At 38.1% G+C, this 16,544-nt stretch overlaps 1 protein-coding gene across 1 annotated transcript; it reads right to left on the bottom strand.

The window, feature by feature from the left end:
* Nucleotides 1-272: 272 nt before the first annotated feature.
* Nucleotides 273-15,970, bottom strand: LOC149830944 (putative GPI-anchored protein At1g61900). The gene is made up of 4 exons (XM_090013557.1): nt 15,844-15,970; nt 13,073-13,306; nt 12,375-12,980; nt 273-532 (listed from the first exon to the last, which is right to left on the bottom strand). Exons 1-4 carry the CDS (start codon nt 15,929-15,931, stop codon nt 282-284), a joined length of 1,179 nt encoding a protein of 392 aa, XP_089869683.1. The 5' UTR covers nt 15,932-15,970; the 3' UTR covers nt 273-281.
* Between the last annotated feature and the right edge of the window lie 574 nt (nt 15,971-16,544).

Consider the following 16,544-nt stretch of genomic DNA (forward strand, 5'->3'; position numbering starts at 1 on the left):
TGTGTGTGTGTGTGTGTGTGTGTGTGTGTGAGCCACATCCAATTCAAAATTCATGAACAGTTCCCAGATTGAACTTTATCATGTATAATCTTTTGTCTTACCTTGTGATCCAACTGCACGGACAATTGAAGACCCAATTGTAGCCAGCGTCAAGACCAGACACCAAAATACAATGACAAGTCAGTACATTGAAACAGCCTAAAGGTTATAGCCATAAAGAAACAAGAATCCACCAAAAAGATGGCCAGAGAAATACTGCCCTTATAGATGGCCTATGATATCTAACCTTGAAGAGAGAAATCTTTAAGGGTTATATGGCACAAATCATAGATGTCATTAGTGATGTTTGCTTTCTGTAACTGTGTGCCAAGCAATGCTGCACAATTTAATGCTTGCAAGTTTGTAATGAAACTCTGCATCTGCAAATGAGATATGTAGTTCGCCAATGTCTTGCAGCAAGCAGATTGTTTTCCAATCATGCCTCCACAGTCTTTTGAAACATTTTTCGTTGTTGGGAAAACCAGTGGACAAACTGCAATCAGAAAAGATGATAATATTCCAAAACCTTTAGACAATATGAGGACAATGGCTAACAGCAGTCAGCAGTAAAAACATTGACATTAATCAGAACATAAGCTTATAGTTTTTTTGAACACTGGACTTCCATAACAAGATGTCAGCTTAACAGCTTATTAATGCCATTGTGGTCCATTCCATGGTTGCCAGTCGAGGAAGCGGAAGCGGGAAGCATGGCACTTTCAAAATTTTAGGAAGCGGGAAACGTGGGATGACTCAAAAGCGAATCAAGAATCATCTCAGAAGTGACCTAGGAAGCGAGGATGAAGTGAGGGGAAAGCGAAAAAAAATAAAAATACAAAAAAAAAATGAAAAAAAGGAGGGAAGCACAAGAGAAGTGCGCTTCCTATAAATGGGAAGTGCATTTCCTATAAATGGGAAGTGTGTATCCCATAAAAGAGAAATGCGCTTCCTAAAAAAAATGGCGCTTCCCAATGCATTTCGAAAGCGCGACGTTTCGTGCTTTAGGGAAGCACGCTTCCCCACTAGGCTAGGCGCTTCTGGTAACTCTGGTCCATTCTTTTAATCATACAAGACGTATACAAGGTATAGGATTTACATGCACTTAGATGGAGCACTCTACATGGACTTAATATGACAAGGTTAAGACTTATGAAATATATGTGTTTTACTTGTCTTGTACTACCCCTTTAGCATAAACATTCTTTTGTACATTACCTTAATGCTAAGGGATAATTTAGTCCTATATTTTATTTTGTTTCCTTTTTCTATGTATCTTTGAGAGAGTCGACTACTATTGAAGAAGGGACTCTCGTTTTCTTAAGAGATAATGAAATACATGAACTTCTTCTCTGTTTTGTGCTTCTTGATAAAACCATAACCTCACTAAATATGCAACTTTGTACATGGTATCATAGTGAGGGAACACATTGAAGAGAAGCAGCTGGTTGTTGGAGAGGAGAAGCTTGAAGGAAAATTCAGATTGGGTCGTACCTTTGCTGACATCATCCATTGAGGAATGCCTGGTCCAGTCTGATCTGGTTTGGTTAGTTTGAGTTTGGAGCTTGCTAGGGTTTGATTTTATAATCTCTAAAAATCAACCCCCATTGGATTTGGAGTTGTATTAGATTTTTGGTGGATTTTTCAAGAATTTCTGAGTTTTTTGGAAATCCCAGACCAGTTTTGAGAAAACCCTTAAAATCTGTTCTGATTTTTTGTTATTAAGGGTTTAGATTGCTTCTATTTAGGTCATTTTTTAGTTGGAAATGCTTCTAAATCAATGTTGTTTTCAGTTTTTGGTTTTATATTGAGTTTTGATGAAATTTAAGGTGTTCACATCCTGTGGTAGCCTATTTTATGTCCTAAGCATTGTGCAAGGATTTGTCAGTTTCATCGTTGTTTGTAGTGGGGCTACTATTGACATCATCTGCAGTTTGTGAGTTTTGTGCCTATCAATCCTATTTGTTGCTGTGTGGTGGCCTGATAATTGTTGTTTTGGTGTTGGGTCAGCATAGTAGTGATTCCTGTAGTTTTTTTGTCTCTTTGTGTGTTGGACTTGGGTTATATTTCTCCTATGTTTATAGTTGGAGTATTGGCAGTCAGTTAAATGATGCAGTGTTGATGTCAAATATGGTATATGTATTCTGGTAGCCTAAGTGGGATTGCTTTGTGTGTGTAGTGTATACTTTGGCTGTTGTTAGGGTCGTGTCCTCTTTCTTGCTGATTGCAGTGTGTAGTGTGACACTAACAGTCGTGTGCTCTATTGCAAGTGCATCTTGCTTGTTGTTTTTGTGTGTAGGGAATATTTGTAGTTTGTGGGTTGGTGAGGTATGGAGAAAGAAGGCATACAGATTATTCCCGTGAAACTTGACGAGACAAACTATGCTTATTGGGTAGACTTTATGACTGCAGTAATAGTAGGGAAAGGACTTGGAGGGTACTTGGATGGCTTGAAGGCGAAACTCAAGCCTACTAGTGTTGATTTTGACAAAGCAATAGAGGAATAGGTTATAAATAATGCAAAGGTCAAGGCATGAATTCTGGGTTCAGTAGAACAGAGAATAGTATGAATCTCTTCAAGTTTTAGGAGGCCAAAGAAGCTTGGGCATACCTCAAACAAGTATACAAACAAGAAAATGGGGCAAGGCATTATCAGCTCACTCAAGAATTAAGAAGTATGTGCCAAGAAAATAAGTCAATTAAAGAATTTTATTTGGATATATAAAATTTTTTGGATGGTTTTGCACTTATGGAGGGTCAAACAAAATGTGAAAATGTGTCAAGTGTGAGACATGTACCTCATGTCAAACTTATCTGGGACTTCTTGATTAACATAGGAAAATTGATAGGGTTATTTTCTTATGATGCTCAAACCAGAGTTTGATGTAACAAGGAGGGACATTTTGCATTGTTCTCATTTACCATTTGTCACCAAGGTCATAGCAAAATTGATTATAGAAGAGACCAAAATATGTCTCTTAAAACCTATTCATCTGGTGACAATGTCATGGCAGCTTCGCAGCCACTGGGTGGCAGAGGCAATGGAAGAACTAGAGGAAGTGATTTGAGTTTTGGAGAGAGAGGTGACCTGAGCTCTATTCAATATCACTACCATAAGAACTTTGATCATATGAAAAATTATTGTCCGATTCTCAAGAAAAAGAAAGGTAGAGTTTATGCAGCATCTTCTAATGGTAAGGGCATAAAGCCCAAAGATGATCACTCTGGCATTAGCAATCAGTCTATTGGTCTTTCAGCTGCAAGATTTTAGAATTATTAGGTGGTGGTCAGCTTCAATTGTTAAAAAAGGTACAACAACAAATGCAACAACAAATTCAATAATTGCAACTTCTTGCACAATTAGTCGTAGCCCCTTCCTTTGTTACTCCTGCCTCTTCCTCTCGTACTGCTTTCTCAAGTATCCTAGGTTGTTCCTCCGGCTGGTTAATAGACTCAAGGGATTCATGTCATATGACATCTCATGAGTCTATTCTAACCAACTGTCAGCCTTGCAGTAATATTTTTCGCATTGCAGATGGTTTTTCTATGTTTGTCTCAAAAGTAGGTTCCATTACTTTTGATTCTTATCCCGATAGTAAGATTTATCTTTCTCAAATTTATCATATTTCATCTCTTGCTATGAATCTTATTTCTTTTAGTCAAATTACCAAGCTTAATTATAATGTTATTGTTTCTCCTTTTGGTTGTATGGTGCAGGATAAGTTGTTAGGGAGAAAGATTGGGATTGGCATGAGTGAGCAGAAGCCTATGATCAGATTGGGAGCTTCTGTTATAGGCGAGTCTGCTTTGTGACACCAGAGACTGGCTCATATTTCCATCTCTATGTTGCAAAAGTTGATGTCTTTAAAAAGTTTTTGTGATCCTAAATTAATTGTGTCAAATCGTCTTAAAGATTGTGAGAGTTGTAGGTTGGCAAAGGGTCATACCTTGTCATTCGGGTCTAGTGATAAAGAATCAGAAGGTCCTTTTGATCTAGTGCATTATGATGTATGGAGTTCTTCGACTGTTTTGTCAAAAGAAGGATCATCACATAGAAAAAGATGTCAAGAATGCCTTTTTGAATGGTTAGATGTCAAAAGGACTATTTACAAAGGACCCCATACATCATGAAGTCCTAATATGATGTATGGGGTTCTTCGAATTTCTTGAATGGCAATTAGATGTCAATAATGCCTTCTTGAATGAAGACTTGGAAGAAGTGTATATGAAACTACCGTAGGGATATTCAGATCCAGAAAGTAGGGTTTGTAGACTTCGCAGAGCATTATATGGACTCAAACAAACACCACGAGTCTAGTTTGAGAAGCTTAGTTCAACAATGAAATCACTTGGCTTTGAGCATTCATCATGACATTGACTTTTTTGTGTCCTCCTCTAAGCTCAAAAAATGCATATTACTTTTTTATGTAGATAATATGATAGTCATGGTAGATAATATGAAAAGAGTTAAGGAGACCAAGAAGAAGTTGGCCTAACATGTTTGAGATGAAGGACTTGGGGCGTTTGAAATATTTTCTTGGGTTGATGATAGCATACTCACCAAGCGGATTGTACTTGTCTCAACATAAGTACGCTACAGATTTGGTGATGAAGGTAAGACCCACGGATGACTAAAAAGAGTCAATTCTCTCATGGAAGCAAATTTAAAGATGAGAGTCGCAGATTATGTTGAATTAGAAGATCACGTGGTATACAAACAATTAGTTGGAAGTCACATATACTTGACTGTATCTAGGCCGGATGTCACCTATGTAGTTCATGTAGTCAGTTAATTTATGAGTGCTCCTAGGACAGTTCACTTAGTTGTTGTACTTAGGATTATTAGATATGTGTGAGAGACACTATGCACTATTTTTTTCTTCATCATCTGCCACAGTTCTTAGACCTTTTTGTGATGCTGATTTTGGAGGCTCTACTCAGGATCGTCTTTCTACTACTGGTTTATGTATTTTTCTTTTAAGCTCCTTGATCTCATGGAAAAGCAAAAAACAGTAGAGGGTTGCCTTATCCACAGTGAAAGTAGAATATAGAGCTATGGCCCAAGTCATAGCCGAGACTATTTGGATACAATGGTTATTAGGTGAGTTGAGAGTCTCCATTGTTGACAAGACTTTCTTATATTGTGACAATATGAGTGTTATTCATATTGCAATGAATTCAGAGTTTCAAGCAAGGCCTATGTGAAAGTTTTCCAATGCTCAAATCCTTCCACGCGTGAAAGCTGAGAGAGAGAGAGAGAGAGACTGCAGAGAAAACTGATACCCTTAAATTGTATGTGGGTCGGCTGCTCTAATCCCTTTATATTAACATACTAATACAAAGATTAGGGTACTAAAATACCCTTATTACAAGAGGATAAATTACACAGTTCCATTAATGAAATGTCAATGATCACGGGTCTGGATCTCCTGACCCGTGACCCGTAACAAGGGATACACTTCTTTTCACCCTCCCTCAAGTTGTGCATGATCTTGAACCATGAACAACTTGCCTTTTAACATCCAAAATTTGTCTTTTGTCAACCCTTTTGTAAATATATCCGCCACTTGATCTGTAGTTCGTACAAATTCAGGCTCAATCTCTTTCTCTTCTACTTTTTGTCTCACAAAATGTTGATCTATTTCAATATGTTTGGTACGACTATGATGGATTGGATTAAAAGACATACTAATAGCACTCTGGTTGTCACACAAAAGAAGTGATCGGGAGATCGTTTCTCCTACTTTTGTCAGTAAGTGTCTAATCCAAGTAGCTTCAGCAGTGGCGGCCGCCATTGACCTGTATTCAGCCTCTGTACTGGATCTGGCAACAGCCTTTTGTTTCTTACTACTCCAAGAAACCAAATTCATCCCAACAAACACACAATAGCCGGATACTGATCTGTGTTCATCTGGATCTCCCGCCCAGTCCGCATCAGAATAAACAGTGATCTCATGTGCATTTTGCCCATTGGTCTTTCTCTTATATAAGCGGCCATCCCCAACCGTTCCCTTCAGGTATCGAAGTATCCGTTTAACTGCTTCCATATGCCCTTCACATGGTGCATGCATAAACTGAGATACTTGATTCACAGAGTAAACTATATCAGGGCGAGTAAAAGTGAGGTATTATAACATACCCACTATGCTACAGTACTGTGTGGGATTATCAAATGGATCCTCATCTTGAGAGCTAAGCCTTTGATGAAGAACGCTAGGAGTTCCTAAGGGCTTGCAGTCTTTCATACCTGCTTTATTGAGAACATCAATGGTATACTTATGTTGAGTTAGAGTCATCTCTTCAGGGGTACTGTCGACTTCAACTCCAAGAAAGTATCATAGTTTGCCAAGGTCCTTCATTTTGAACCTCTGATTCAAGAGATGTTTGACTTCTTCAATGTGCTCATTAGAATTACCAGTGATGATAATATCATTTACATATATCAACAACATAGTGATTGTGTCTTGGTTCTTAAATATAAATAAGGAGTGGTCAAGAAGAGATTTCTTAAAACCATATTTTTGTATTTCAAGAGAAAAACTATCGAACAAAGATCGAGATGCCTGCTTCAATCCATATATCGCCCTTTTTAGTTTGCATACATATTTTGTAGGATTGCCTTCCTCGTAACCAATGGGTTGTTCCATGTATACTTCTTCTCTCAAATTTTCATGAAGAAAGGCATTCTTCACATCAAGTTGGCTAATAGTTCATTGATGTTCAATAGCTAAAGAAAGTATGACTCTGATTGTCCTCATCTTCACCACTGGACTAAAAGTTTCATCATAGTCTTGTCCTTGCTCCTGTGTAAAACCTTTGGCTACAAGTCTCGCCTTGTATCGTTTTATAGTCTCATCTGGTTTATACTTTATTTTGTACACCCATTTAGAACCAACAACATTTCTGTCAAGTGGTCTTGGTACAACATCCCACGTACCACATTCATCTAGAGCTTCCATTTCCTTATTCATTGCTTCAATCCATATTCTGGAATTTGATGCTTGGGAGAACGTTGTGGGTTCATCTTCTTTACTCAAGACTATTAGAAAGAGTTGAAAATCTAATGAGAAATTTTCATAACTGACCCATCTTTCAATTGGATGGCGAGAACGAGTGAATGTTCTAGCATCAATGATGTTGGATGTAGAGGATGTGTCCATTTCTGGATTAACTATGGTGGGCGACTCTCTTTCTCGTCGAGTGTAAACAAGACCTTTATACCTTTCTGGATTCAAAGTTGGGTCTGTATTTTCATGGGCAATCATATCATCAGTTGACACAGATTCCTTATCCTTTTAAGTACAATTTGAGGGGCAGACATCACTAGCTCCGGAGAAAAGTTCATAATTCAGCCAAGGATAATAAGTCTCGATTTTAGAATTTGATTCTAAAGAACTAGTACATCGACAATCAAAATTCAATTCATCAAATATGACATTTCTTGATATTCTGATGTGTTTGCTCACCGGATCATAGCACCTGTACCCTTTATAGTCATCAGCATAACCCACAAACCTGCACTTCAGGGCCTTGTCATGAAACTTATGTCTCATTGAACTATCAACATGAACATAGCATAAACAACCAAACACACGCAAATCATGGTAGTTGGCATGTGTACCAAAAAGGGACAAGTAAGGAGACTTGTTTTCCAAAATAGTCATGGGCAATCGATTTATCACATGAACTGCAGAATGAAAGGCCTCTATCCATAAAGTAATCGGAAGATTACTATCATGCATCATGCTCATCACACTCTCAACAATGGCGATGCTTCCATTCAGCAATCTCATTCTGCTGAGGTGTGTGTGGGCAAGACACTCTTCTCCTTATCCCGTTACTTTGAAGAAAGTTAGTAAAGTCAATGGAAGAAAATTCACCTCATCTGTCACATTGGAAACTAAAGATGTTTTCAGAAAATTGGTTTTTGACAAAAGAATGAAAGTTTCAGAACAACTTGAAAGTCTCATATTTGTGTTTCATGAAAAATATCCAAGAATAACGAGAATAACTGTCAACAAATATAAGATAATATCTAGTTCCAGATATGGAAGCAACTGGGGCATGCCCCCAAACATCAGAACAGATAATTTCAAAAGGTCTTGAAGCTCTTTTATTTATAGAATGAAAGGGTAAGACATGACTCTTATATAAGAGACAACTAGAACATTTGTTGTCATTGACATTTATTCCTAAACTTGACTTGGTAATGAGGTTATTTGAAATAAGCTTTTCAATGAAACTACTACTGCAATGACCTAGACGACCATGCCAAAGATTTGGCTTATTGATTTCAGAGACACTAAAAACACAGGTAGAATTCTCAGAAGGCAACGATGAGTGGAGCTTCAAGTTTGGGTCTGCAGGGCGAATATGTGTTGAAGGATCTTCTTGAAAAACATACATATTGCCTTGCCGTTTTCCTCTAGCGAACGTCTCCTTCGTGCAGAGATCCTTGACAAGAACAGAAGAGGGAGTAAATTCAACTAAGGCTTTGATATCATCAACAAGTTTAGAAACTGAAACAATGTTTTTCTTGATATTAGGAGCATAAAGAACTTTTGAAAGGTTGATAGAAGATTCAGACAAGGGTATAATGGAGTTTTCAATATGAGAGATAGAGTGGTGTGATCCATCCCCAGTAACTATATTACTTCTACCAATGTAAGGAACAAGTTTTAGGAGCTTACCGGCATCACCAGTAACGTGAGTCGCTGCGTCAGAGTCCACATACCAAGTACCTTGCTCATTCTGTTTCAGATTCAATTCTGCTAAAGCTGACAGCAATAACTCCTTTACTTCTTCGTTGGTACTTGTACTGTTTGTGCCTCTTTTTGCTTCAATTTGTGTCGATTTTCCTTTATTTTGGGGATTGAACCAACAGTTAGCTTTGATATGCCCCTTTTTATTACATAGAAAGCAAGTAGGAATTGGCCTCTGTCTTTGTGGATTGGTATATGTGTTGGGTGTAGGCAATAATCCACGACCTCCTTGACCACTTCTCCCTTGTCCTCCTTTTCCCTTGATATCATAGCTTCCCCGTCCTCGTGCATAAGTAATCCCTGTAGCAAGAACTTGTGCCCCAGTATGCATAGATGATTCTTCAAAAAATCCCTTTAGGTTCATCTCATATTGTAATAATTTTGCACGCATATCTTCAAAGTTGGGCAACTCAGGTAAACATAACAAGGAAGTAACAATCATATGATAGTCGGGTCCCAATCCACCGAGAGTTTATTGTACCAAATCTTTATCAGTTACTGCGCATCCAACAACTGCTAGTTGATCTGTGATAACCTTCATTTTGTTCAAGTATTCTATGATGGTCATGGAATCCTTTCTTAACATTTGAAATTCTCTTTTAAGAAACATAATCCTGGCCTGAGAAACCTGTGAGTATGTCTGAACAAGTCTATTCCAAAGTTGCATGATAGTGCAGTCATCTGAAATTGCTACGAGCACCTCTTGTGACAGTGTAGATATAATATAAGCAACTAGCGCTTGGTCTCTTTTCATCAAAGCTACAAATTCAGGATTTCTAACATATACCGTAATAGATTCTCCTTTGTTGTCCCTTTCTTCTCGTGATATGAACTCAGGAGGAACTGGAACAGATCCATCCAGATGTCCGGAGAGATCCTGACTCCTAATGAAAGGTATGATTTGCCTCTTCCAAGTCAAGAAGTTATAATTGTTTAATTTTTCAAACACGAGTTGACTGAGGAAGCTTGAAGAAAGGACCGACTGAGTAGGAAGAGAATCCATGTTTCACAGTATTAAGAGTGTGTCCAACACAATCTGTCTATAGTTTCTGTAACTCTTTTTTTTTCAGAAACTAATTCAGGTCAACGGCTGATTTAAAACAGATATTGAATATCTATCAGATTTCTGATTTTCAGAAGAGAATAAATACTGAATATAAAAACCACAAAAAAATGTGAATAGGAATTCACACTCGGTATTGATGCAGTGCTTTCAAGCTAAAAGAGATAAAATGGTAGAAATGAGGGTAACGCCAAGCAGATCTGATCAGGGATGTAGCTGGATCAAATAAGACCCCGATTACGTGATTAGATCACGCTCTAATCGAAAATAATAAACAATATATATTGACGACAGATTGAAGAATGAGAGAAGGGATTCAATGAAGGGGTTGAGATCGAAAACCTGAATTGAGTTAACTCAGATAAATTAGAGAAGAAAGTTTGATCAGATCTGATTAACGTCAGATCTGATCGAGATCAAGAGACAAAGAAAAGATAAGGTGAGACAAATATGATTAACCTCAGATCTGATTACCGTCAGATAGGATTAACGTCAGATCTGATCGAGAAGAAAAATGAGGAATAAATATTCAGACGAGGTTGAGGAAACAGACAGAAGAAAAAGGAAATTTTCTTGACTTAGAAGAGAAAATCAAGAAGAGACAGGTCTTTCAGACGTACCTTTGAGATCGATTCCAGGTCCAGCTGTAGCGTGGCTCTGATAGCATGAAAGTTTTCCAATGCTCAAATCATTCCACGCGTGAAAGCTGAGAAACAGAGAGAGAGAGAGAGAGACTGCAGAGAAAACCGATACCCTTAAATTGTATGTGGGTCGGCTGCTCTAATCCCTTTATATTAACATACTAATACAAAGATTAGGGTACTAAAATACCCTTATTACAAGAGAATAAATTACACTGTGCCATTAATGAAATGTCAATGATCACGGGTCTGGATCTCCTGACCCGTAACAAGGGATACACTTCTTTTCACTATGAAAATGGAGCTATTGCTCTAGAACATGTGAGCTCAAAGAATCATATCGGAGATGTCCATACTAAGAGTCTTGCTCCTTCACATTTTTGCTCATTCCTTTTCAAACTCGGAATGATTTTGTTGTATCATCCCAAGTTTGAAGGGGAGTGTTAAGACTTATGTAATATATGTGTTTTACTTGTCTTGTACTACCCCTTTAGCATAAACATTCTATTGTACATTACCTTAATGCTAAGGGGTAATTTAGTCCTATATTTTATTTTGTTTCCTTTTTCTATGTATCTTTGAGAGAGTCGACTACTATTAAAGAAGGGACTCTCGTTTTCTCAAGAGATAATGAAATACATGAACTTTTTTGTTTTGTGCTTCTTGCTAAAACCCTAACCACACTAAATCTGCAACTTTGTACAACAAGAACTCTAAAATAGGCAGTACTCACTCAAAGAATTGTCGCACTTTGAGAGAAAGATGCAGAGTGCAGAATTTATCCCTTCTCAGAAAAGTAAAAATTCTCATGCATAGATCACGCTATGTTCCATCAGTAATAAATGATGCAGATCAAACCATGAATCTAGATAATGAATGATTCTTCAAACAAGATCGTGATATGTGATCTTCCTCCATACCATGCCAAACCCTGGTTAGTCTAATTGGCCAAAACCAATGTGGGAGATTATGGATAAAACATTAAAAAATGGATTATTTTGCAAATTTTCAACAAAAGTTTTAATAAGGAAAGCATGGAGCATATTGTGAATGCGGTGTTTTAATGTTTATCAAAAGGGTTCTTTAGTCTTTCTTTTTTTTCTTCTTTATATTTGATATGGCAGTTCAAGTGTTTTACCTTATGTTCTTTAGATGCTTGCATATGTTCTTGAGTTGAAGCCGTCATTTCTTCAAGCAAGTCAATGGGACTCCCAAGCTTCTCAAGTCATCACACGATATCAAAACCAAGATTTATAGGGGAGACTTCTCAACCGAAACAACATAAATCCTTCTTATTTGTGTATAAAAGAAACTTGACCTGGAAATTTGTTAGATCTGACTGACTTGGGCACCGTTGATGGTGTGGTCGGCTTACCACAAGAGGTGTCATTTTTAGGATGTTGTTTTGGGTAGTTGAGCCCCTTCTAGTATTTTGCTGGTACTCATTAAGTTAATCTGAAATAGGTTATTGGGAATGGATCTGGATTTTATGGATTTCTTGTTTGGCTTATGCACGTTTTCTTCATTAGCAATCTTTGATAGACTTCTTTCATGTTTTCATTCTTTTAGGCACATGCAGACCTGTAAACCCATAAAAAAGGAACAAGATCAACTATCACATATTTTCCCAATGGACCCTACATTTACACCCGAAAAAGAATCACATATCTACTTTATGCCCACATAGATATTATCTAAAAATAGAAAAAGAGGAACACAAAAACTTCGAGGCATAAGAAAGGAAAAGTGGAGCACATATCAAAGGAGAAGAGAGCAAATAGTCACTAAGAAAATAGAAAAGAATAAAAAAAGGCAGATAAACCTCATTTGAGGTAACCATGAGCCGTATAAGTGGGAGGTTCTCCAAATTACCTTCATTGACATTACAATTGGAGATACGTCTGAGAACTTTCTTTGCACCATCTGGATCCAGGCGACTAGCTAACCATCTGTACACAACCCTCTTGCAATCATCAATTGCAGTTGAATGCTCAGGAAAATTTGGGCCATTCATGGGACTTGAAAGAGAAGAACCCATCAAGACAATTCTCCTTGCAGCCTCAGATACAGCACTCTGACAGACCTGGCTGCAACACTCCTTTACTGCATCAACTTCCTCGCATGCAGTCAAAAGTTTAGATAAATCAACAGTGCTTTCAAACCCATTTACATCTTTAACAGGACAAGAACCTTTGGTAAGATTGGAAGGCTGTATGGAACATATTTGTTGAAGATTTTCATTTGCACCATGGCTTGTCAGGATCTTCTGAACATCTGACAGGCAGTAATTCGCTTGATTCATGTCCAAAGCAAGCAAACCAGATGCTTTACTAGATTGCCCGATAAGAACTGTAAGAGTGGCTTGCAACTGAGGACAACATATAACATTGGCAAGAAAAGGGGCAAACAATCCCCAACAATCAACTGCAGTCATCCCTACCATACTTTCTGCAGCAGAAAAATTCAATGTGCATATTCCTGAAAAAATAAAAGAAAGAGTGACACACTGCAAGAAACTCCAACTTTCAAAGTATTTTCACCAAACAAGCAGCACCATGCGCAAGCTTCACCTGACAACATTGGCAGGCTGCTGTTTCCAAATGGCGACAATGGCGAGGGTGCCAGAAGGGGCATAAATGTATCAGGAGCACTGTTTGGTGTAGAAAGTGGAGCAACAGAACCATGCTTTTCCAACTTATTAACAGCCCCTAACTGATATGAAGCAGACTTGTGTCTTAAAGGAAGGCTGTGGTTATGAATATCGTAAACAATGTCTGATGTTTTGCTCTGGCAATCATAAAAACCTGGAAAGTGGAGTAATAAGAAGAGATCTGTCTTGACAAACAGGTTTCTTCAACAAACTTGATGCATGTCTAATAACTATAGTTGCAGAAATCATAAAGTAAGCTTAAAGCAGAACTTCAGCAATTTAAGCCTACAAGGTATCTCAGCCCACATGCAGAAAAAGGATAGCTGGCTCTAAAACAAGAAACAACTTGAATGATACTCCACAACTTACATTTTGTGAGATAGGTGCGTGAAAAAGGAGATTGGATCTTTTATTTCAGAGAAATTCTTATAGCTAGGAACATTATGAAGCCTTCTACAATTGAAAAGATGTGCTTAGGTATATTATATATCATTGGCAAACTCTTGTTATTGACTCTAATTTTGTTTGTTCTTAAATTATTTAATTAAAGAAGAAATCCTAAGAAGAGATGAAAGAACAACACCAATAACCTCCAGCCCAAAAGACCAAAGGTTCACTATGGAAATGACAGAATGAACAGAAAAAGAACATTTCACCCCTGTTAGACCTCAAGAAGTGCACGCTCAGGCTAGGCTTTCCAACCTGGATCCAAAACATGAGTCCAACACGTTTGGGAAACAATGATATCCAATGAAGTTGAACTTGGCGGCTGGGCTTACTCTTCAAGGATAGCCTTTCAGATGTGGAAAAATGTTTTTGGCCCTCCAAACAGCGTCTTAGAGTTATGCTAGCAAAAAGTTTCTATTGGAAGTCACCTACCACCCAGAGAAGCTCCTCCTCTCTTGAAGCACCGGCCTTCTACCAATAAATGCTTAATTTTCATCTTTGCTTGATCCAACTAATGCTCTCAATAAACAAATCACATTATCCACTTTCTACAGCAATGTAAATCTTCCTATTTGCATTTACTGCATTGTCTGTATGATTCTCCATTCCAAATCCTTACAACTTGGTACTAGGAACCTGCTGAATTTTATTTACCAGAACAGCCCCATCTCACATAGAACTAGCCTATGAGATAATTCAATCTCCCAAAGTTAATTAGATTTCTCTTGCTTGTGCCACATTTTTATTCTCTGCAACTTTGTGTAGTGCATGATGTGGCCAAAGACCATCAATCAAGCAGTCAAGCATGCGTGAACATTTTTTGAGCTATGAGAAAACTGATAAGTTGCAGAATATGTGCTTCGATTCACTGATCGCAGGAATCTGACAGGACATCATTCTAGGAAGCACACAACGTGCAGCAGACCACGTGGGCTTCCACTCAGAAAAAGAACCAAGTTCCTTGAAGTTTCTTTAAAAATGTGATTCATCATGTCCATTTGTTACTCATGAGATGTACAGCACTAAGCTCAAATTTGTCAACAGCATCATAGAATACCCAATGACTCTTCTCGCATCCACAAAGGGGGAGAAAGCACAATCAACTTGATTGAACCGCTCTCAGATTATTATGCTCCTCAATCAAGGTTTTTCAGTCCCAAAAGAAAACCATATGGATAATGCAAAGCTGAATCACTACATTGAAATCCAACAATTCTTGAGCTACGAACTTTCTGTTTCTGCTACAGAAGAGTGAACTTATATACATAATACATGCATACATACATGCATACATACATATGTGTATGTATGTATATTGCACCATGTGATCAAACGTATACATACAAGCTTCTGGTTGAGTCTAATGGCTTCCATAAATATTATAGTTGAATGGGCTGCCGCTGTAAGGGTTGCATATACAGGATATGTACCAGAACGTTAGTTTCCTCACCTTTTTGTGAAGTTTCGAAACCTGTAACCATCACGTTAAAAAAAAAGAAGGAAAGAAGAGACTTGAAGTAGCCTGGTAACTACAACAGCTTAATTTTATGCAATGATCACCTGATCGTGATCTGAATGTGATGTTTTCCTCAAAATTTCAGGGAACAAACACCTATTTCACACTCGAACTGTATCAAGAACACGAGTTATCTTCATACTCAGTCCCACCAACGTTCATGCACTATTCACAATACAACAACACAACAACATTCACTTTGCATTACCTTCACTATGGTATAGCATGTTTGAACAGATCAATATATTACTTTTCTCCAAAAGTTTGGCTCTACCCATAATCTATCAACTTCAATTAAAGAATCTACCATTAGCCAAATTTCTACTCCATTAAAGAAAAGAAAAAGATAATCAGACAAAAGGAAATGAGAATGAAAGGGAAACCTGCCCAAAACTAGGTTGCAAATCTCACTAACCCACACAAACACAAATTCTGAACCTTAAGGCACCTTAAAGAAAAGAATCAGTCCCACTTCACAGAATTCAACTATTAGAAACTGCAAAAGCAACCTTATCTCACAAATTTCACAATGCAACAAAAATCAACACAAACTTTCCAGAATAAGGAAAATAAGCAACCCCCTACCAAAGACAACAGCCACTCAAAACCCAGAACCACCAGTTTACCACACTTAAACAGCAACCACTTGAACCAAAACCACCACAACCAACCACCAAAATTCAGTTTCTGAGGTACCAAAAAGGACAAAAAAAGCAGAAAAGACTCACAGTAGAACAGGATCAGTGCCTGCAGGAGCTTGAGTTTGAGAGAGAGCCTTTCTCTCATTTTCTCCTTTGTTCCCACCAAGGGTTGCATCTACAGACATGCCAAGCTCCTTTGTTAGCCCTCGGAGAGAGAGAGAAAATCCAAGAGCCCAGTTATTGGTACTGCTCATGTCCCCACTACCACAATGTTTCTTGGACTCTATGGTTCTTGGACTCTATGGTTCTTGGACTCTCTCTCTCTCTCTCTCTCTCTAGCTCTCGTGCGCCATGTGAACCACCACCAACTAGCAAGCGCGCAAGCAGTTGCTCGCACGCGCTAATGCACCAAGCTGCAACACGCATGCGCGGAGTAAAGGAGCGAATCATCCTGCAATGAGAAAAACGGTTCTGCTGAAAACGAGACGATTCGGTCAGAGTGAACAACGACTCGAGTAGGTTAGGGAAGGGGTTGACTTGGGTGAATTGGATGTATTTGACTGCTTGAGTCTCGGTCCTAGATTTGAGATTAGAGATACTTATCTTTAGCTCATTTTCTTCATTTACATGAGTCTGAATCTTATGACATGTTACCAAAAAATGTCATCCGATTTTACATCAACATCTACTGAGCTCGCTATGAGCCAGTCAATTAGGTCAATTTGCTCGTGTTTATCTACACCATGCTCTAAAGGGTCATACAATTAGTAAACTCATGACTGGTCCTG

Source organism: Nuphar pumila, chromosome 7, assembly GCF_984573655.1.
Source record: "Nuphar pumila chromosome 7, dmNupPumi1.hap1.1, whole genome shotgun sequence".
Classification (NCBI taxonomy): Eukaryota; Viridiplantae; Streptophyta; class Magnoliopsida; order Nymphaeales; family Nymphaeaceae; genus Nuphar; species Nuphar pumila.